This window comes from Gymnoscopelus braueri, assembly GCF_963280865.1.
Source record: "Gymnoscopelus braueri genome assembly, chromosome: 1".
NCBI lineage: Eukaryota > Metazoa > Chordata > Actinopteri > Myctophiformes > Myctophidae > Gymnoscopelus > Gymnoscopelus braueri.
This window is the reverse complement of record NC_137603.1, coordinates 27610508-27634803: the sequence shown is the minus strand read 5'-3', so window position 1 is coordinate 27634803 and position 24296 is coordinate 27610508. Positions and strand designations below refer to the sequence as shown.

Here is a 24296-nt window from a genome sequence, read left to right as displayed (position 1 = left end):
TCTGCAGCCCTGAGAGCAGCAGGCCTGCTGTGTCCCTCGCAATACTCCCACACATTACTTCCTCCACCATCTCCTCCACCCTTCCTCTCCCTGGCCTCCAGACTCTGGATGTCAGCGGGCCAAGCGTGGCAGGTAGATCTCTCCCTCTGCCCACACTCAAACGAAAACATATTTCATTTCTTTGACTTTTAAATACTGAAAGGTAAAACCAAAATAGTGCTGGATGATGTGTAAAGCAGGGGTGCAGCTCCAGGCTTTGTGTTGTAGCTGAGAAAGTTTATAATAATATGAAAATGTTGCTGTCCTCTCTCTGCTTTAAAAAGCCATGCGATACAGTATGGAATAATTATATCATATATTTTTTGAATTGTTTAAAGGATTCTTAAACACGTTATTTGGGTAATAGAAAATAATAATACCAAAGGTTGAGAGGGAATATTACACTCAAAATTTAAATAAGAAGATAATACAAATGTGTTTGTACGGAAAAGCTACAATGACATTGACAGCTCTGTACAGAACAGCATTTGCTGTATTTGAGCAAATTAAGTGCACGATTCATTTGAAATAATTCAGCTATGATTTGTGTTTTCCTTTGCCTTTTCTCACCGCTGCACAACAAAATACAGAGCGTCCATTTAACTCTGGATTTCTACACAGTAATAATATCCTCGGTGTTAATTTATCCATTTGTACCTCCTCTCCGAGTCAAATTAACACTGAGCATTTGACTTTGCATACTGCTCCGTCAGCTTGAGTTATATTACAGCACTTCAACACATTATGATTCTTGTTGCTGTCTCTGGCCCGAATAAAGCGATGCTGTGTCCATCCTCCTTCTTGTGGTCTCTTCATGCATGGGTCATTTTGCTCCATCCATGTTTTCTGTACTCATTTCCTGTTTTTTAAGGTAGTCACTGTTTACATGTCAGTTATACATTTTAGTGCCCACTCTCTCCATATTGGGCTATTTTGTTTTGTTTGGGAGGGTTTTGTGAGGAGGGTGGGGTTAGAAAGGGTCTCCCAGTCAGCGTTAACATATCATGTGGCCCAGGATATGGCTGCACTGTGCTCCTTGGCCTTCATGCGCAAGGCAGCAATGCTGGAGGACTTGCGGTCGGGGTCCATGTTGAGATCGTACCCGTTGATGCCCGTGCCCACGCCAGGTGGGCCCCCGAATAGACTGCCCATGTGTGTCTGTCCCATGTGACCCCCTGGGCTTGGCACACCCAGGAAATCGGACACCCCTCCGGCAGAATGGGGGTGAGGGCTCATGCATGAGGTCACATTGTCACAGGGTACAACACAGCCTGGCAAGGGAGATGCTCCGCTGCCGCCACCAATCCAAGATGGATTCTGGATCTGAAATAGAAAGACAGTGGATGTGCATTTGAGTTCACTGCTGATGGTTATATAGTCTATCTGCAGTGGTTCTCACCAGGGGTCCTTGAGGGGGTTCCAGGGGGTCCCCATAAAATGTGCCAATTGTTAAACATCAGCATTACTTTGGGCCGATGGTGGACTTCACACGTAACATGCACTGATGTCAGACACAACAGAAATCGTTGCCTAACAGCAATTGTTATTTGTTCTGGACAAAATCCTATCCAACAATAAAAACATATCAAAATTCTAAGGATTGGGGGCTGAAAGACTAAACTCTACTTGACTAAATTAGGGTCATTGATGTGAAAAAGCTTGAGCCACACTGGTCTATAGAAACAATATAGAAAATTCCACGTTGCCTGTTTCAGCATTAGGGCCACCATTAATCAACCTGAGTCATATCTTCTGACGTCATGCTCACTATTTTGCCATAAACACAGTGAACAAAGCGACACGACAACCACTGAAGGTAGCAGCTAAAAAACAGGAAATATGTGTTTTCTTATATTTCTTTCCTTTAAGCTAGCTTGTAGTTTTCACATTCACAGAGTTCACTCCTGTGCATTAGCTCTCCATGACTGTCTACTTAAATATCCATGCTTCCTGTTTCGATTCCCTCACTCCAAGGCCCTTGCTCAGGAAGCTGCTAGGGAGCTGTGTTTGGGGAGGGGTGTTTTGGGGGGTGTATGAGACAGGGGCAAGGGTGCTGGGGGCCCAGGCTGTCATCGTGATGGCCAGATGTGCACAGAAATTATTTGAGAAGAAGTACTGGCCTACTACTCCACTGTGCTTTGGCAAAGAAGACAAAGAAATACACCATACACACACAGACACTTTAAAGCCTAACTAAATGAATAATGTTGTCTAATGCTTAATTTACATACTCTGTCGTACTATGGTGCGTTGGGTGCTGACAATTGCTGACCTACAAGCTCACAACGAGCTTGTAGATCTGCTATTTTCAATCTGTCAAAATCCGAAATGTTTGGCACATACATTTTTATGCCTCCCAGAGACATCTCGTCCCGTGCCAGCATTCACTGTACCTGTGCATAGTTCTCAGGTCGGGTTAGAAGAGGCAGCTCGTACGCTGTGGAGAAGTGCGTTCGGACCTGTTGCATCTGACCGAAACGCTCCCTCTTTCTCCACTTGGCTCGACGATTCTGGAACCAGACCTGCAGGGGGGGAAAGTCAGGATTTAATATATTATTCATTTCATTCTCTGTGAGACCTGCCATCGAAACCCTAACTTGATTTGGGGTCCAGTGTCTGGGTTTGATTCAAGGATTTCCCAGATTCAGGGAATCAGGGACCACTTCTCGGGTTGACAGAGCGTGTGCACTGTGCAGGTTGCCTCTGAGATTCACTTCCACCCACACGTGCGTGCGTGCGTGCGTGCGTGCCTGCGTGCGTGCGAGATAGAGAGAGAGAGAGGGGGGTGTCTTGCAGCCTAAAACCGAATATATTTCACAGGATCTCAAGGAAATACTTCACTATTGATACCAGTATTTATACAGATAAGATCTTTCCTTTGAATAGAAAAATGATCCCATGGCTCACAGCCAGAAGACTGAAGATAGCACTGATACAGATGCTACAGATAGGCTTGCGTGTTATTTATGCACACAGCTGAATTACCTCTTAAATTCAATTGGTGAATACCAGTGTCCTGTCAAGGTGTTACTATTTTCTCACACTTTTTATCTTGGGCTTCTGACAATTTTTTACTTTCATTTAACTGCCCATACCCCCCCCCCCTTTTTTTTTCTTTTTCCTTTTTTACTAAGGATAGAATTGGGGAAATTGAAAAGTGATACAGGATTATAACAAGAGCTTGTTTTCATTTTCTGTTTAATTTCCTGAGGCCTAAAGCTCTTGGCTTTGAGATGCTGCCCCCTCTAGCATAAGAAAGGCAGGTAGAGATGATGATGGACAAATTCATTATTCTTGTTTTCAAGCATTTCCCTCTCCCTCCCCTCACTTAATCTATCTGCTATATTTCTTTGAATGTTATGCAATGCACAAGCTCACTCTTTTGTCTCACTAAATCCCCTCTTCATACAAAACATAATGTAGCTGAGCATAAGTTTGGAAGGTGTCTAGTTTTGCACTCAGCGTTGACAATGTAACTAACAACCAACCAGACACTTCTGTACTCTTATCTGATGGACCTTTGTTTAGAGCAGAGTCTGCTGGCTATTATGTAGGGAAAACATATTTTGTGCATACTCAGTAGTGACAGTAATTGGCAAAGACCTTGACAGCTAAAGTAGCTCAGAGACTTACAATGAGGCTTTATTTATGTTTCAGCCCAGAGAGAAAGAGCAGAGAAACGCCAAACTGGCCCCAGCAGGAGGGCTGTTTGGGGTTCAAAACACTTTGAAGTTAGAGACCCGCTTCAAGGATTGATAACCTGCCTCTGCTGTCACTCATGTCAGCCTCTACACCACAGCAAAAGAAGCCAAGTCTAAACCTGGGCTTGGTTCTCCCAGAATTATGTAGCACTAACAAGGTCTTGAAATCTCTTTTGGAAGATGCTGCCATTTTTTAGTTTTTCCTAAAAGCCAGTGGCTCAGGAGTGGCCGCTTGGGAATGGGAATCTTCCCAGTTCGATACCCGGCTCCCCTGGATTAAACCCCATATAGAAGTGTCCTTGAGCAAGAAATTTAACCTCTAACTGCTCCTGATGAGCAGGTTGGTGCCTTGCATGGTTTTCTGTACCACCGGTGTGTGAATGGGTTAATGTAAAGCATTTTAGATAAAGGTGCTAATTCAATGCACCATTTACCATTTTAGAGTTTAGCCATAGACCCAATGCCTAAACATTGCAGACATGCTGGTCTAGCCCCAGTTCACTGAAAGATGTGGCCATTGAAGTGGTCCCTAATTCCCGGAGGGGGGAGATAGTATCAAACACCTCTTACAACGGGAAACCTTTTGGATTTTCCAACTCAAAGCTATGTTGTTTCCAGGTCTCAATGAGGAAATATATTATCCTGCCTTATAATTTGGCTCGTTTTGTTTCTCTTTTGGGGGCATGAGCTCATGTGTTCATATATTTGTGTTCATGCCATGGTGCATGTTCTGCTACTTTACTCATGGTGTTTCATAAGTGGCATTTTCATCTATAGTCACCTGCTCAATCTATTACGGTAATGAGCCTGTGAAGCAATATCCTATATCTGTTTTGTCCATTCCTCACTACTGGTGGTTAGTCACCCTGATGAAGGTGTGCTGCAACACTTGACATAAATTAGCCATACAAATGAAAGCTCTTAATTTTTCCACAACAAGAGTGCCTTGGTCGCTATCTTTTTTCAACCTATGTAGCTATGTTTTAATTTAATTTCACTTATCAGTTCAACATAGCTTAATGGCGATTTAACCATGACAGAAAAGCATAATGTAATGTTTCCACGTTATAGGGTATTTACTGTGTTTAATAAAACTCAGCTAAGTAAACTTCCCTGTGTTTAGAAATATATTTGAAATGTCTTTGAAATAACAAACTAAGCTTTTAATTTGTCAATATTCATTGTAAGCCTGAATGTTATTTACAGTATCCTGCTCTTCCTTCTCATTAATTGGTTTGTGATGGATACATTAATACCTCTTAATACCATTGATGATTTCAGACATTATCCAGTTATATTATAAATCATAAAGAATGATTCAGTCCTTAACCCTTAATATCAGGAGGTTCTCTTCAATAAAGTGTATTAATGATGAGCAGCTTGGACTATTCTTAGAAATAGAACCAAATTCCTTCTTTTTAAAATTAATTTCTATTCTTTGTTTTTCTTTTCGTGCATATTACATGCCACATTCTCAAACAAAATATAACGACACCACTTGGCAACAAACTATAAGTTAGACATTAATACTTTCAACATGGCATCCCTGTTTTGAGGCGGGTAGGTGAAGATCGTCAAAGAATGTCCGAAATTTTCAAAAATAGCAAAGAATAGCAGATATATGTTGCAACGTGAGGCGTTGTGTTTTTTTGCTATTATTGAAATAGGGCTTAAGTGGTTAAAATGGACTACACAGACATATCTTCAGTCCCCAGTTTGGAAGTGTAAGCTCATATGAACACCTGTGTTTGCATGCTGAACTCTACTTGTCAAAGACCATCTTGACTCTCTGAGCTTTTTAGACTGACAGAATGGTGAGCTTGAGAGACGCAATGTTGTTGAAACCCCTGACCCTTGAACCCTGACCTTCCCGTGTATCTGTAGTGCATATGACTCAGAGCTGAACTTACTCTCTCCCTTTGAAACCAGAAGACAGAAAAAGCAAACATCTCCAGGGCTAACATTTCAAATAAAGCCCTCTTGTTCTGTCACACCAGAGCCACCAGAAAACGAGGTATGATATCGCCATCTGTACCACAATACCAATGTTCAGAGTTTGTAGCGAAATCGACTAAATCAACTTGTCTTCCAAAACCAAAAATATGTTATGAAATCCCCACTTCCAGACTCTCATTGGGTTTTGCTGAGCAGTTTGTCCACTTACAGTATAACCCCAAGATTCATGAGCTGTGAGCGCGTCTTCGTGTGAATGACCTGGATAAAGTGCTGCGCAGCCCTGCTCTTTGACTGACGAGGCATCTTGTCTCTTTTATCTTTTTAACTTGAGTGTTTTAAGAGGGCCGCTGGGAAGGCCAGGGGCTGTAAAGCCAAGACCAGCTGAAGGCAGGCGGTGCTGTGTGATAGCGAGAGAGGAGCACAGCAGAGAAGCATACCTTCAGAGTCTCAGGACTGAGTTATAACCCTCTGGCTGCAGACACTTCCTGTGTTTCACTGCTAGGCTTTTTTTTCTGGTCACTGTTCCAGCACATCATGTAAAAGACTGGATTTAATCTGGGGCTAATCTCACTTTTTCCTCATTTCTCTCCCACCTCTCTCACTGTACTAGACACCAGTCGCTCAACAAAGAGATGTGTGAAGATGTTGGATCTTCTTTGTCATGTGATGGCGAAGGGGAAATGCTTCTCCAAAAAAAGTTCCCAAAAGTTGTTTATGTTGTCAAGCGCATGATCAGAAAGAACAAACGCTCAGCTTGCTTAAAAAGCTCATGGGAAGGTTTTTCACACCTTCACTGGAGACCACAGCGGGGACACATTCCTCTCTGAACAGGAAGTTAATGAAAGAAAAACACAGAGAATCCAGGGGCTTTTGGTTGTCTCTGGTGCACACACTTATATGCACATTGAAGCTTACGCACATGCATACACACATAGCCTATGCGCACGCACGCACGCGCGCACACACACACACACACACACACACACACACACACACACACACACACACACACACACACACACACACACACACACACACACACACACACACACAAACACGGCCTCATAGTCTGCTGTCCAACGAAGTTGGAATGCAAGGGTGGTCATGAAAGGATTATATGCAAATCAGCCAGGAAGGTCACAGGAAGGTTTCAGGTCTCGGGATATATAGGATGCCGCAGGGCTGACTAGCTGCTAGCATAACTGAGCTCAGGTTCAGGTGCAGGGTAGAGAACACGATGGTAGCTGGAGCAGAGCAGAATGTTGTCTCCTCGTATGTTAATGACAGTCTGCTCTCTTGACAATGAACATATGAGGCCCAGACAGCCTAAACCTCAGACCCTCTGCCCCTCTGCCCCCCCCCCCCCCCTCCCGTCCCCCCACCCCGCCCTGTGTTGGCTCCCACTCCCTTTCTCTTTTTCTCCCTCCACTCCCACACTAGCAGATAAATCTCTCACGCTGTTCCATGAGTGACGTTATCTCTGCAGAGCTGCAGATGTTGATGGATCCATGAGGTTCTGCTCTCCAAATATTGTCTGCCGCTCTCTGATGGGGAGCTTGTTTGATTTACTGGAGAAGGCACAGCCATGTGGATATATGGACTCGTTGCTTGATTATGCCACTATTGTTTTTATTCCGAACTCTCAGTCCAGCATTAAAAATTGACATGTGTCGAGTTTTATTCAGTGCTGTGTATGTTTGATATTTAATTTGTTCTTTCTAGAGCTGTAGACATAAGACTTGGCTTCAAGTCAGACTACAGTCATGAAATTCAGAACTTGCGACTTAACTTGTACTCCTCTGCTGTGAGACTTGATTTACTTGTGACTTGACTGCTTTAAGACTTGACTTGAGACTTGAAAGCAAAAACGTAATCAGATTTGATCCTGTAAAACCCTGAAGCGATAGCTTATTCAAAGAATGCAACTTCAAATGTATCACTATCACAGGTCTGGATTAACCTACTGACTTGAACTTGTACCAAAAGACTTAAAAACAGCTCTGGTTGTCTCTTTGGTTTTGTAACTATTATAACCAACACAGAAATCATAAGACATGTTCAATTCCATATGACTAAAAAGGAAAGTTTTTACCTAAGCTATAGTCTCTGGTTCTTGTAGAGGGCTAAAATGTGACATAATTCATGTAATCTGCTGTCCAGGGCTGCGCAGAAATCTCAGCCACAAAAACACAAGCAATTACTTATTATAGGCATTTTACTTAAGTACAAGTAGCAATACCATAATATAAAAATACTCTGTTACAAGTAAAAGGCCTGTGTTCAAAATGTTACTTGAGTAAAAGTACAAAAGTATTGGCATCAAAATATACTTCAAGTACCAAAAGTAAAAGTACAAAAATGTTTGAAAATAACAGATCTACAAGCTCACCTCACAACGCATCGCGATGCGACGCGTTGTGAGCTTGTATGGCTTTTTTCAAATAGCCTAAAAGTGGTTAAAGTATGTTTTATAATATAATAATTAATATCTGCAAAGTAACTAGTAACTAAAGTTTTCAAACAATTGTAGTGGAGTAAAAGTATAATATTTGCCTCTGAGATGTAGTGGAGTAGAAGTAAAAGTATTGAAAATTGGAAATACTCCAGTGAAGTAAAAATACCTCAGGATTGTACTCAAGTACAGCACTTGAGTAAATGTACTTAGTTACTTTACAACATTGGATATGTATTACACTGTACCTGCACGCGGGCTTCAGTCAGGTCAGTCCTCAGTGCCAGCTGCTCACGGGCATACACATCAGGGTAGTGTGTTTTCTGGAAGACCTTCTCCAGCTCCTCTAACTGGTAACTTGTGAAGGTGGTGCGGTTCCGTCTTTTTTTTCCTTTGTTGCTCTCCCCACCGTCACCTTTATCCAGCTGGCTCGCCAGGTCGGTGCCTAGGGGCCTATCAGAAGCGACCTTGATGGCCTGGTCTTTTACACCCAGATAGCCTCCGTCCATTCCTGGGGTGTCAGAGGTCTGGGACTGGGAGGTCAATTCAGAGTCTGTGAGACCTGTGCTGTCTTTACCTGGCAGGGAGACAGGGAGAAAGACCATTAGAAGAATATTGATTGAGAATTATGATAATTAAAAAAGGGTAATCAGTGGTGTAAAGTAACTAAGTACATTTACTCAAGTACTGTACTTAAGTACAATTTTGAGGTACTTTTACTTTACTAGAGTATTTCCAATTGTCTATACTTTTACTTCTAGCCTACTCCACTACATCTCAGAGGCAAATATTGTACTTTTACTCCCCTACAATTATTTGAAAACTTTAGTTACTAGTTACTTTGCAGATATGAATTATTACATTATAAAACATACATTTACCACTTTAGCCCTATTTTATACCTAGGCTATTTGAAAATAGCCAATCTACAAGCTCACAACGCGTCACATCGCGACGCGTTGTGAGCTTGTAGTACTTTTACTCAATTCAATTTTGAATTCCGTACTTTTACAGAGTACTTCTACATTGCAGTATTGATACTTTTACTTAAGTAAAACATTTGAGTACTTTTTCCACCACTGGGTAATAATAAAGTAATTCATGAAAGGCAGCAGATTCTGTAGCAAAAAAAAAGAAAGAAAACGTCAATATGAAGAAAAAAAATCTTTATCAGACGTATTGTCATTGATACAGCATGTCATGTTCACTGGATAGAAATTAAAGAAAATGAAGATAGATTGTGTAGAATCTATGGTATATTATGCTCTGCAGCGCCAGGAACAGATTCTTCTTTCTCTGAGTTATGCTGTGCGACAAACTGTTGTGAAATCTGTCAGGCTGTTTGTCAATCTGTGCATGGGTGTTTATCTGGATCTCCTGTTGCAGTTCATCAATAATACTGCTATCTCATATGGAAGAGACGCGACGCTGGCTACAACTCAATACAAAAGAAGGAGAAGAAAACTGCTGCAAACTAAACTGGCAACTGGCCGTCGGCGGTAATTTGCTGGACAGTAATTTCCAGGCATGTACACATGCACACATGTCCACACACTGATTATAAATCCCCATAATCCTATCTGTGCCAGTGTGCTTTTTCTATGTTGGTAACTCTTTGTGCCCTGTTCCACAAGCTTAGATCATCATCAAAAGCCTATTCTTTGAACTCTTCATATGAACTCTCCATCTGAACTTTCTTTTACCCGCAATGTGAATTGCAGTTCAATTTGTAATATTTTATTTCAGAGGATATGGTATTTGAAAGGGTTTATAGAACAAAGGTTTCAAGTTTATGGCTTCATGATGCTTTATGAGACCACAGCCACCCTGTCAGGAAACTCTCTCTGGCTCAGTCTAGTGGTGATTCTAAGCACTGCATCATTTCCTATAGCTTGCCTTGATTCTCCAAGATGTGAGGTTCTTTTCAGGACCTGGGGTTCAACTCTGTTCATCTTGTATCCCTGGCTTGGTTAAATCCTTGTCACGTTAGAGCCAGGAGATGTGTGTGTTTATGGACTCCTTGTGCATTTCTAAGCACTCAGCAAAGGGCAGCAGCAACACACACTCACACGCACGCACGCACGCACGCACGCACGCACGCACGCACACACGCACACACGCACACACACACACACACACACACACACACACACACACACACACACATATACTCCCGTACCCCGGATGTTGGGTAATGTTCTGCAAGGTAGTGGGACCTGATAGCTTAGATTAGGGCCGCACATGGATTGCAAGTTTGCATGCGCATGTGTACACATACGCGCATGCACACACGCAAATATGATGGTATTGGCAAGACATGGGAAACTATGCCAACTATACGCCTTGTGGTGATGATACATTTGGTCAGCCACCATAGGGGACACCAGACTACCAAAAGCATTTATTGTGCTCAATATTGGTCATTATTGTTGTAAAGGTAGGCTAAGTGATTTTCTTTGGTTAAAATAAGTGTTAAATAGCTTTATATTCTGATAGTACTCATTGCTATAGAGTGTTTGTTCAGTAAAAGGAGTCTCCATGTCTCTCCACCTCTTTATTAAACAGAAAATGCATTTTCAGGTGCATTTTTATCAAATCAGGATAGAGAACTCAGTCAAGATACATGCAGATTAAACAAGTGAAATTGGAAGTGATGACACAAAGAAATGAGCAGACAAATTGGAACTGGAACACTATAAAAATGAAGCTGATAAATGGGTACTCTCTCCTGATTGGCTGAGATTTTGTCACCTACCTGAAAATGTATTTAAGGTTATTAAAGAGTTGGAGAGACAGGGAGACTCCTGTTACTGAACAAACACTCTATACTATAGCAATGATTACTATCAAAATATAGTGCTTTAACCTTTTAACAAAAAAAACAAAGAATATCACTTACCCTACCTTTATTTTCTTATGAATAAGTAATAATAATAAGTAGCCACCTATTAGTGATCAAATATTGGCCACATGATATACGTATGTGTTCAGCACATTCATATATCATAAACATGACATAAGTGGCAATTAGAACTGAAGTGTTCAAACAAATGCTTACCTATTATTTTTGCTGAATGTAAATAGTGTTTTTGCCTCAGACAGCCAGGTCCTGCGTGATTCAATGAGCCAATAAGGCTTCAGTTCTTGAGAGAAAGTCTGGGAATGGAACTAGATCTATAGGGCAGAGATGCTGCCTGTTGCTCGGACTAAGTAACTGGGTCTAAGGACCCATGTTTGGGTGGCAGGACCCTGGCTGGGGGAGTAATAGCTCCAACGTTGCTGGTGCTGTCCATGACTGACACATCCTGTTGGTCATGAAAGGAGCAAGTGTGTTTTATCCCAACGTAAATATTTTCGAGTTATTTCACCGTATTCCCCTGGCCTGCAACCATGGCTGCCACAAGGCAGGGCTGTCAAGCTGTTTGAAATCAGGAGCTCCGTCGTGATCAAAGGCTGTTGTTTATATGTCATGTCATTGATGGGTTGTTGGCAGGCATAGGGTATTGTGACAATCTCCTGCTTGTTATCCCTGCTATCAGCCATGGCTGCAGGCCTCTCCATGCAGCCCAAGGTGCACAGCAGTGAGCACTCCCTGAGGCCAGACCATATGGTGGGGGAACGTGAGAAAACCTTATTGCAAATAATGTCTGTCAGGGTATCCCTGTGGAACGAGTGAAGAAAGGGAGCCGGGATGCCTGGCTGTGGAAAACATCAACTCTCTTATGTGCTTAAAAGTTTGAGCCAAATTACATGACGTAGTTCATCGGTGGTACCAGCTAGTAGTGCTAGTTAGTATTAGTTTTTGGTTCTGGTGTAGGCCCAACACTTGACAAAAGTAGGCTGCAAGAATAGACCTCCCAAACTCAGACTTTCCTTGCAAGTGTGTGTTTTCTATTCAAATTAATATGCTGTACAAAATGTTTTGAGATGCAACCACAGAATGTTCCTTTTTTTTCTCTCGCTCCAGTGGATTCTAGATTCCTCACCAGTTCCAGTTACTGCTGACATGAAAGACATGAGAAAACGTTCCAGGGTGTTTTTTTTGTCTCACACACTGAGGCTGGAATCAATATTACAACTGTTTTCTCAATGTGTAACTGAAATAAAATTCCCTATCCCGATGTAACCTACAGTATATAGAAAAGTGTGCCAACTGGTGCAGGTTGGTGCCGTTAGTTTATGTGCTCAGAGAATGTTCCAGAAAAACCAAGCAAGTAAAACATATACAGTGTATTTCAAAACAAACTGAAATTTGGCTGTGAAGAGAAATGTTAAACTAAAGGACCAACTAACTGTTTAATGTCCAAGTGTATTTGCACCTGACCTGTCAGCAGAGTGAGAACGGGTCTTGTAAACTCCACTTTACAGGGTCTACATTTTCCCTTTAAAAGCGCCACTGGATATCCCTGTAGTTTCATATTTATTATTAATTCATATACATACAGATATATATATAAAAAGACTGGTTTTGGGGCAATTAATTGTATTCCATTTTACTTCATTTCTAGCATGGTGCCTTTGGGTAGAAGTTCCCAAAGTTAGCGTGGGTCAGATTTTCTTTGGAATAGAAAGACGGCCATTAATTCTGAGTTAAAAATGAGGGGGTCACATCAAAGTGTAATTTAATTGGCTGGTAAAGCAGCAGGGTGCCTTCCTACACTCTACTGACTGAGGTGGCTGGGGTCAGCTCACAGTGTTTAAAAGAAACATTATAAATTAGACACCCCACAGCGGTCAAAAGGGATCGACAACAAAACGTTTCTCAAACTGACGACGGGGAAAGCCCAAAAACTAGACAACAATAAGCAGGAGAAAGGTGGACAGAAGAGAGACACAAGGTGCACATGAGGCTAAGGACAGAGAAAGAGGGAGGGAGGGAGGGAGAGAATGTCTGACGTCCTTTAACTAGCCACAGGAAGCAGATGAAATGTGTGTGAGCTAAGTATTTATTTGTAGCTCTAATTGAGTTTGTTTTGACATCTTATATGGAATGGGCTGTAATAAGGAGCTTTGTCCTCTGAAATTCAGCCAACTCTGAGGCTCACTTGTTGTGAGGCTGCATACAGGCAGACTAACTGATATATAAGCTAACTGGACTGAACTCCTGAGTGCAAGAATCAATGACTGCAACATACTGTAGTATATTTATTGTAACTGTCAGGCAGAAACCATGTCTCATCTTTCATCTTTTTTGTAAAAAATTATAATCATGCCCTCTTTTAAGCTTCATCATATGACGTGTGTCCTGTCCCATTACAATGTTGTGACCTTGTACATGTGCTATTTTTGCTATTTTGAAAAAGTATTATGTTTTTCGGCAATAATAACATGCCTAAAATAGGGAGGTCGAAAGTGGTTAGGTCTGTCTTTGGGTTTTAGCATTAACAAGAGTTTGTAACTAAATAATATCTACAAGAGCTCGTGACTAAATAATAACTACATTGGATCCATTGGAACACAGGTTCCATTTCCTGAAAAGTAACGTTTTTTTTGGAAATAAAGGGCTTCTGCCCGACAGTGACGATATATATGTGATGCCCCTTGTTTCAGATTGTGAGTAATGACACCACACAGAATTGGCATCGGCAGTGGCTGCCTGTCAACACGGCTGTATGCAAAACCAGAGCTAATCACAAATTGATGAGCAGATGGAGATGGAGATGCAGTTTCAGTTTCAATGTTTCTGTTCCTCTTAACTGACCTTGTCTCATGTGGAAAGCACAAATGACACCACTATGAATAGCATAACACTATGTGTCAAGTGTGGTGTCAGTTTCAGTCATCGAAAAAGTTCAGGATAAAATACACACAAGAAAACACACACGCGCACGTGCGGACATGCTCTTAGCCTATACACACGCACAGCACATTTGCTTGTCTCTGCAATATTTTTGCAACAACGCTGCATGTGTGTACGCCACAGACACAAAACCCATGTGTACTTGTAGCAGTTTTAGACCAGAACCTGCTGGGTAGCCATTCACTTTGAAATTCAACTCTACCGACTGCATAGAGAGAAGACCCATCCCAGCAGGCTGCTATAAAGTGCACAGACCATTAAAACAAAATATATAGTGCATCCAGAAAACTAAAGACAGATAAATCATCTCTCTCTCTCTCTCTCTCTCTCTCTCTCTCTCTCCCTCTCTCCCTCTCTCTCTCTCTCTCTCTCTCTCTCTCCCATTCTCTTTCTCGCTCCCGTCTCCTCTTTGTCCCTTAACTTCTTCAACTTATTTCTCTCTCTCTCTCTCTCTCTCTCTCTCTCTCTCTCTCTCTCTCTCTCTCTCTCTCTCTCTCTCTCTCTCTCTCTCTCTCTCTCTCTCTCTCTCTCTCTCTCTCTCTCTCTCTCTCTGTCCTTCATCACAAATATTTGTCATCTGTTTGAAAGAGATTGTTGCATTCAAGTGGGTGTTTTCTGTGCCAAGCATCTAAAATGAAAACCCTTCACAGTGAGGTTCACTGAACATTCATATTATTTCCCAAGGATCCAGTGATTAAAAAAAACACAATGGATTAATACACAGTTTACAAGTGTGTTGAAATAGCGTAGTAAAACAGATCAGCTGTTGTTCCTCATAAATAGCAATAAAAACCACAACAAAGAACCCAAGTAAAAGTTATATTACAGAGGCATAATACATCTAAAGTGTTAATTTAATACTGAGAGAGTGAGAGTCAGAGTTAAATCAGTACTTCGGGTTTTACTGAGCACTGCTGTCAGAGACTAATTTTTTACAAATCTTTGTGTTTTTACTTGAATACTTACTCTACTCTACTATACTTTATTTTTCACCAGCCCTGGGCAAATGCACCCTATTCAAAACCCACAACATCTGAAATTAAATGTTCCTGAAACCTGTACAATATTGTGACCCAATAAAATAAAATAAATATGATCACAGACACACGGACACACGCACGCACGCACGCACGCACGCACGCACGCACGCACGCACGCACGCACGCACGCACGCACGCACGCACGCACGCACGCACGCACGCACGCACGCACGCACGCACGCATGCACACACACACATTATACATACATTACGGATCTCTGTTCAGTCTGCACAGGGCCTGGAGTCTACGAGCCTTTTTGAAGCTTTGCTTTTCTCACTGGGCCATGCAGATTGAGGCTAATGTAAATTGCTGTGCCAAAACTTAAACTAAACTGGTAAAACGATCCTGAGTCCCTGTCACCTTCACTCATGTCATCGACCTGCTGAAGTGTGCCCTGGTTGTCTACGCTTCATGACTGGTTCCTATTACTCCCTGCTCAAACCAATCAGCGGAGACGGCCATTAAGAAGGACTAAAATGGTTGTGCTATATAGGCATAGACAAGCAGCAGAAGAAAGAACAATAGACAAGAGTGACACGAGCACATTGATAATAATGGTGCTATTGTATCCGACTGTCAATAACCACCTCTACACAGCGAGTGTGCATTTAGCTCTGAGCGAGTAGAAATGTAACCAAAGGGACCTTTGGTTACATGAGTACACTCTCAGTGTAACAAATGGATAAATGAACACTGAGGCTTTTACTGTGTACTACAAGGGAAAAACACAATTAGGCTACAATAGCAAGACAACAGAATTGTACAGCAAAATGTGTGTTACTTTTTTGTTGTGTGACTGAAATCGTCCCTTTTCCCAATAATAAATTAATATGATCTATGATGATAATATGAAGTGCTGCTTCTTTGATCTTGGATTGGTTGCATGTTATTGCTATAAGACCATTGCACATCTTGGTTACATTGCAAAAATAGAGTATCAAAACGTGATCCGGTTATAATTATAGCTCAATAACTAGATTGCAATAAACACTTTCTTTGGAGTAGTTCAAGGTTTATTACAAATAACTCTGAGCCAAAATGTTGCAAATGGCACTGCTTTGATGGCGTAGGGTTACTAACTGATTCTCCCCGGTCTGTAAACACAGTGGATCTCTCCCCCTCTCCACAAAGAGGAGGGCAGGACAGTTAGTGCAGGTCAGTTCTTACCAAGAAGAGAAGACACCGAAACAATACTTTAGAGCAGTGGTTCTCAACCTTTTCCGGCCGTGACCCCCCCAAAATAATCATATTTGAGCTGGGGACCCCCCATTTTGCTTGACACCGTTCCACAGATCTACTTGTAGATCGGCTATTTTCAAAAAAATCTTATATTATTTGACAATTTGGCAAATGTTTTATAGTATCGTTTTTTGATTACTTTTGATGCAGTCTTTTTCTTTTCTTTCTTTCTTTTTTTTCTTTATTATTGAAATTTAGTGTTAATATAATTAAATTATAATTGAAATCTTAGTGTTTTACCAATTATTTGAGGGCCCAATTGCAATATCCTCACGGTCCACCAGTGGGTCCCGGCCCACAGGTTGGGTCTCACTGCATTAGAGGAAACAGGTTGATCTTTATGTGAACTGTCCTCAAATGTACACTAATGAATGTCCCAGTGAATTCATCAATTACTTTATTAACCACATATAGCATCCCTATATACTCAGGTGAACGTTCTGCAAAAATAGCTCTACTAGAGATTTAGGTGAAAATAAAACAATAAAAAACAAGAGCCCCTTGACCCCTGTGGGTCAATGAAGTAGCCTATGTAATAATGTGGTCAAATAATTCATCGTCCAATGATCACTTCAGAGCTGACACAGTGATTAGGCTTTATCCCCTTTGAGTAAAGACAGGCTATATTTTTCAGTTTTAGGATTGGACTGATCAACTTTTGTCACTTTACCATTTCAATTTACAAATAATCCTTTGTCTCCATACTGATGATGAGAAGTTTGTATTGCTATATTGCTTAGGCTCATGCTTAAAGAATTTCCCAAAACCATAATCACCCACTCCATTCTGTCACATCAGTCAAAGTTGCATCAAGTTATATCTTTCTCTCCTCGTTGATTGGATTCCATTCGATGTGAAACTCCATCATGCATCTCAATGAGGAGATTATTTGGCCTGCATTTCTCCATGAATCACATTTAAATTAATGCTTAGAATGTATATAACGAAGCCACGAAACGAACATAAATAAATAAGTAGGACTATAGGCTAAATAAATAAATGAAAAACGAAGCCATGAAAATGGGATATTGCCCATGGTGTAACAGGCTATAGGCACACAACGGAAGAGTATATCCTATAGCTGTAGAACTGTTTCCCAAGCAGTGGGTCGGGACCCATTTTTGGGTCGCGGACCAATTTATATGGGTCGCGAGTAAATATCTCCTTTTTTTCGTTCCCTACTTAAAAAAATAGATAGATGTATATTTCAAAAGTTTAAACAAAACAATCACAACTTTTCATCAATTAAAAACAATTCCAACATTTTCCAAAAGTATTTCATGAATAAAATCCAAAAACAAAACAAAGTTGAAGAAGAGCTTGTAATCTGCTAGATTTTCACTCGTTTGGGTATCTAATTTCTCTTCTGGGTCTTCTTGAGCTAAAAGGTTTGGGAGCCACTGAAGTAAATTTGTCCGAATGAATAACCTACGACTGCGTTTGAGACGGAATAAAATCATGTTGAACTTGCAGGAAAATAGAGGCAGGCCTATGGTGGTCGCTGACATCTGAGTCGCATTACAGTATAACCTATAAGCTGGAGTTCTAAGAGCTCCGTGCATTTTCCTACTTTATTATTTATACACTCGCATTAACTCGCTTATTGTAACACAACACTGACTACTTGTGCTTATAAGGGCGGCTAAAACCTAATTTATTAGGCTATAGTCCTATGCATATCCGCGCAGTAGCCTACGACACGAGCCTACCAAAAAGAACAGATCTATAAGCTAGCTGCGCGTCATATAGCGATGCCTTGTTTAGTTTGTAGATCTATTCTTTTTGGCAAGCGACAGCATCCCACGAATGGAGAATATCCTATAAATTAAGCAGATCGGGCCCAAATAAGCGCTGATTATCTCCCCCGCACTGATAAAACCGTTTAATATTTCAATTCGCAGGCCTATATATTATAAATAACATGAATTTAAGAAGACAATAATAAATGATACGATAGGCAATTTAATTAGCCTAATTGACAAAACCTATAGCTTTTTCGTGGCGTTAATTGCTGCATGCAAACTGTCCCTCTCAAATTAATTAGGCTACAATGAGCCTGGAGACAGAATATGAAGGTTACATATGGGTCTGTTGTTCATTAAGAAACGTTTATTTTTACTCTCAAATGTTTAGTCTATACATGACGTTCCTCTGGTAGGTCTATAAATCAAGCATTGTGCTTTGCATAGATATTAGGCCTATTAGTACACTATATATTTTCATTTTATCTCGATTTACCAAATCAAATTACCAATGTAGTCTACTTAGCCTACCGTAGGTATTATCAAAATGTTTGAGGCCCAAATATTGTTAAGATAACTGTTATTATTAGACCTATAAAGGATCAATCACTATTCGTGTCATAAGAGATTCTTGCATAGCCTATAGGGCAGTGGTTCCCGAACCTTTTAGCTCGAGACCCAAAAGATTCTGTACATTTCATGTCTCCCTATAGAACCCAAGCTAGTGAAAATAGCAGATCTATAAGCTCACAAGGCGTCACATCGCCACGGCCCACGCCTTGTGAGCTTGTAGATCGGCTATTTCACTACCTCTTAAAAATTTGGTTTTCGAATTTATAGAATTTCTTAGATTTTTGGCATTTATTTACGGAATTATTTTGGAAAATGTCAGAATTTGTTTTAAATTCATGAATTTGTTTTTTTTATAATAATTTAAAAATAAATAAAGGGGATATTTACTCGCGACCCATAAAAATGGACCCGCGACCCACAAATGGGTCCCGGCCCAGTGTTTGGGAAACGGTGGCTTAGGGCCTACATCTGTCAAAACAGCATTATTAAAGCCTACATGTCTATCAAGATAGACGACCATTACAATTTGCAATAGAGGGCCTTCCGCAATATTAAAAAAAAGTTTCAGACTCTCCAGTGCATGTTATTAATGATGATAATTATGATGACGACGGTGATTATTAGACGTATAGGCTATTCTTATTATTGTGGCTATCATTAACAATTTCCTTATAACTTATTAAGCAGTTATTAATGCTCGTCAAATTTGGCGTTAATAGTTAAACTTTACAGGGAGCTTTAACAGGCATTAGATATATTTATAGTCCAGCCTAATTGTGTCTTAATTGTCGAGTAGCCTATTATACGATCGTGCTTATTATTATGATGGATACTTTAGACATTTATTTTACAATATAGGCTAATGTGTAGCCTATAGGCTATTTATGTATGTATGTATTATTTATTTAGCCCCATCAGTTTAGTGCAATTTTTTTGATGAATATGTCAAGGTCGAATAGTAAATACACTTAAAACAATGCAGAAATGTAAAGAAATTGAAACATTCGAAATTGGGATGAAACGTTCTATCAAGAAGAAGAAAAAAGGAAAAGAAAAGACAAAAATGCATAATAATGTCTTAAACCACAATAGCCTATAATTGAGTCTGAATGTCTGGTGGGAAAAAGGAAGAACAGCGATGAAACCCGACGAATATGGATTCAAATGTATGAGCTACTCTTTCACTTTGTCAACTCTCTCTCTCACTCTCACTCATCTCACTGACTGTCATTGGGTTTTAATATCACCTCTAACGTGCTCATATGACCAGAGAAAGTAATTATAGCACACTGAGTTCATTTAATAGTCGGCCAAGATACATTTATATTCAGTATATGCCACAAAGAGCGCATATATATTGTCATAGAGAGTTTGGTTCCACAATTGCATTAGTGGACAATCAGACATCTGAATTGTTTGCCTGATATTTTTGGTTAGCCCAACTATTGTGTGTGTGTGTGTGTGTGTGTGTGTGTGTGTGTGTGTGTGTGTGTGTGTGTGTGTGTGTGTGTGTGTGTGTGTGTGTGTGTGTGTGTGTGTGTGTGTGTGTGTGTGTGTGTGTGTGTGCGTGTGTGCGCGCGCGCGTGCGCGTGTGCGTATGTTTGTTTGTTTGTGTGTGTGTGGACTACTAACCATTGAGTGTCCCGAGTAGACCTCTAGACCTAGGCTACTGCACATATAATCAGTGCTGCTACCTTTAAATGCATTTTAAATCTGAGGCTTTTTTGGTATACTATAAATAGTTTTGAGAAAGAAATGCTGCTATTTGTCCCAAAGTGACTGCAAAAGATTGCTGCTATTTCTCTCAAAAAAGCTTTATACCCTGTACATATACAGGTAAAGGGTATGCGTATGCATGAAATTTGAATTGACATATTGTGTGTGTGTGTGTGTGTGTGTGTGTGTGTGTGTGTGTGTGTGTGTGTGTGTGTGTGTGTGTGTGTGTGTGCGCACGTGTGCGGGCGTGCGTGCGTGTGTGCGTGCGTGCGTGTGTTTTACATCACTCAGCTCACTACTAGGCTATCTGAAAACGTGTTAATTCAATTGTCCGATTCAGTCCAAATACTAAGGATTGTAATGAAGATTATCGCATTAAATGTGTCCTAATTTAATCCTGTCGCCAAAGGGAAAATGTGATAGTCGAGAAGATCTATCCCAGCCCAGGGATAGCCTAGTTATTGCCCTAATATTGGTAGTAAGTTGTGAAGTCCTGCTGTGAATTCATTTAGTAAATACAGTTTACACTTACAGAAGCAAGTTTGCAAAAAGCTCAAGCTCACCAGTCTTTGGAAGGAACACAGCGGAGCACACAACGGATGAAATCGAATCAATCAAAGAAAAAAGGGGCTGCAAAATATTATAATATATAGAAAATGAGCTTTTTCATTCAAAAGTATATAGACTAACATAACTTAAAGGGACAGTTCACCCCCAAAATAACTTTTTTCTATCGAGTACTCACCCCGTGGAGCCTTGAATTCAAAGAGATTTGTTTTGTTTTGTTTTTGTCGCATTCCTAATCCAATAATTTGATGACCGGAGACTCTCAGGAATGCAACAAAAACTAAAAAGAAATCTCCATGAATTCAAGGCTTCATGGGGTGACTATAATTTATAGAAAATAAGTCCCTTTTTGGGGTGAACTATCCCTTTAAGTAGCAGAAAACAACGCGATAGTTTAGGCAAAAAAATGTAAATAAATAAATAAAGTGAATTATCCTACAATGTATTTTACTCACCATAGCATGGGGTGAGCGCTCCGTTGTGCAGCTTGCCTTCCTCGGGGGGTGTTTTGCATGAAGACCTCTGTGATGAGAAGATGTGGTATTTGCTGAAGTCAGTGGCATCCAATGACTGGTGACACTCCTGTTGGAAGGGGCTCCGGGACTTCTCTCCTCCGTAAGCCTGACCTTTGTTGGGCAGGAAAGTGGGGCTGTATTTGGTGTCACTCGCCTGGAATGTCCTAAAAGGGTTCGATGGGTGGTGATCCCTACCTTGCGTTAGAGAGGCGCTATAATATGAATCCATGGATGTCATATCGCTGTATGACACGCAGGGCTCCGCGTTCATGCCTAAAAAAAAAACAGTCAAGGGAAGGGAAAAGACGTCGAAACTTTTTTGCTTTTGTAAAAAGGGAAGCAAACAGATCTCTCTCTCTCTCTCTCTCTCTCTCTCTCTCTCTCTCTCTCTCTCTCTCTCTTCCTCTCCCCCCCTCTCTCTCTCTCTCCCTCTCGGAGTCTCTCCCTCCTAGAGATGAACGCACAGAAACACACGCGCGCCCGTGCACGGACTCACACAACTCAGCACACACCAGGGTACAGCTGGAATTGGTTATAAAACCATTCAGATCTTTTCCAGGAACCACTGTCGTTGACCAAGCACTCAAAACTTTCCTGCAGCAAGTTAAGAGAGGAATACCAAAACGCTCGCCCCAAAACACAGTCGCCCCTGGGAAAAATCCGGCGACCTCGGAACGGTCGCCACCTAGTATTCCTAAACGTATAACCTCAGTAAACGACTATGCCTAAACTTAACCTCATTCCTAAACGTATACCCTCAGTAAACTATGCTTAAACCTAACTTTATTCCTGAACTTAACCTCAGTAAAACTATGCCTAAACCTAACCTCAGTAAAACTATGCCTAACCTACCCTAAACTTATTTCTAACCTTATCCAGTAAAGCAAATAGAAGAATCCAAGAACCGCTGGGCCTGGGATGCAAGCATTCCGCGAAAAAAAAAAATGGGGGCGAGCGTGTTTTGGGGCGAGTCTTCCCGGTTACCGTTGACGAAGCACTCAAAACTCTCCTGCAAGTTTAGAGCTATAGTTGCACAAAGATGGTCTCTGGCCCAAGAGTGACGATGATGATGATGGTACCAGATGAGCTGTGCGACTGTGTGGACTGTCTTCAAGACCTCTCTGTCTCCCGAGTGATTCTATTGATGAAAATGAACGGGTGAGGTCAGACCTTCACTGTGAAGGGGAAAAAAAAGAAACGTTTTGTAGCAAAATATGTGGGGGCTTTAACAACATGTGATAGGATATGAATTATAGCATATAATTGATAGAAGCCTACTGTGATGGAGAGGACATGATTTTCCGCTTCATTAGTGATGGTTCGTCGAGGGGAAGTCATCCATAGACCGACGGAGCTGTTTTCTGAACGTCAACCAGATAGTTTTACCGCGTTGGCCTCCTTCTATGAGTAATATAGGCCTATATTGCATTATAGCCCAGTGTAGTGATTCGTTCTGCTGACAGTATAAAGTATAGTCTTGATTTATGTTAATAATCGTTTTTCACGTGAAAATCCTAAACCAAACTCACACACATTTTTTATATTAATAATGTTTTGACACTTAATCATGGAAACGTAGCTCACGTTTCCAATGTTGTCGATAATAATAATAATAATATGCCTAATACAAATAAAAAATAAAAATATGAAAAAGGAGACATAGCTTACCTACATTATTTTTTGTCGCATTTCCGACCCAACAGCAGTTTGAAAGTATAGCCTTCAGTCTATCCTTAAACTAAGTTTGGTATATATATATATACATTTTTCACCAACTTCAAATTCAGGCATTTATATTAGCCTATAAGGGTTATGCGAAATGATAAAGAGAGCACACAGGCACAACATCCCGAGCGTTATTTATCCAATAAAGGGCCAGTTCTGTGAGAAGAAATAGACCGAAGTGTTTGATATTCAGCAGGAACCAAAGAATCCGTTTTCAATAGGCTTATTTGAAAACTATATATATATATATATATATAAAATATATATATATATATATATATATATCCTATACAGTATCGCTGCAATATTCTCGGTAAGAAGGGCAAGGGAGGGACTGAACAGTCCTGGAAAATGTATTTAGGCTTGCCTAACCTATTTCAATTAGTTGCATACTAAGTAATTCACTAAGTTTGTAATTACCGAAATAACACTTGGCATACATTTATGTTGATTTTGGCCAGCTTGACAATAAGTAGCCTATATAATGGGACAGTCAAAGTTTATTTTCAAGCCATCAGCTATAATACACTTTCCATTAAATATAATAATAATAATAATAATAATAATAATAATAATAATAGTAATGATAATAATGAGACTAAATAATTAACTGATGAGGTAAGCAATATGCCAAGATATTTGCATAAATATTGGGCTACAATCATTTCTGTATTTTCATGTAAACTAGAAAGGCTCCTATCCCATCACCACTTTGTGGCAGATCAGATTTTGTTTTGCCATTTAGATTAGGCTATTGAAAATTTAAATGACAAATCATTGTGACAAATTTCTGTCCCATTTGGTTTGACATGCTGTTGTCTACCTTACAACTAAACTCAGTGGTTCTGCTTTGTTCAACACTACTCTTTGAATATCATATTGGGATTCGACTTAACATCAAAATAAGATATGTTGATAGTCGATAGTAAATATCAAAAGTGTGTGTAATATTCTAATAATGTATCTAACAAGGAAACATAAACGTATACATTGGTCCACCCATCACCCAATGCTATACCCTGCAGTACTGCAGTTGTGGTCTGGCTTGGTCACCGTCCCATGTTAGACATGCTGCCATGCAGGCAGACATGATGTCACCTTGGATGTTTGTTATATGTCAGGGCCCACAGTCCCACACTGAGGTACAGGTCTGCATTTCAGAAGAAGTAGTTCATTTGTTAGTCACGCAAAGAAACAATTTAATGCAAAAGACCCAAATTCAACAGCTAT

At 40.5% G+C, this 24296-nt stretch overlaps 1 protein-coding gene across 1 annotated transcript; it reads right to left on the bottom strand.

The window, feature by feature from the left end:
- Nucleotides 1-1041: 1041 nt before the first annotated feature.
- LOC308091783 (homeobox protein aristaless-like 4) lies at nucleotides 1042-21612 on the bottom strand (the record flags this gene model as incomplete). The annotated part of the gene is given in 4 exon segments (XM_080437504.1): nucleotides 1042-1362; nucleotides 2433-2540; nucleotides 2542-2561; nucleotides 21282-21612. Coding segments are annotated over 4 exon segments (780 nt in total).
- Nucleotides 21613-24296: the final 2684 nt, after the last annotated feature.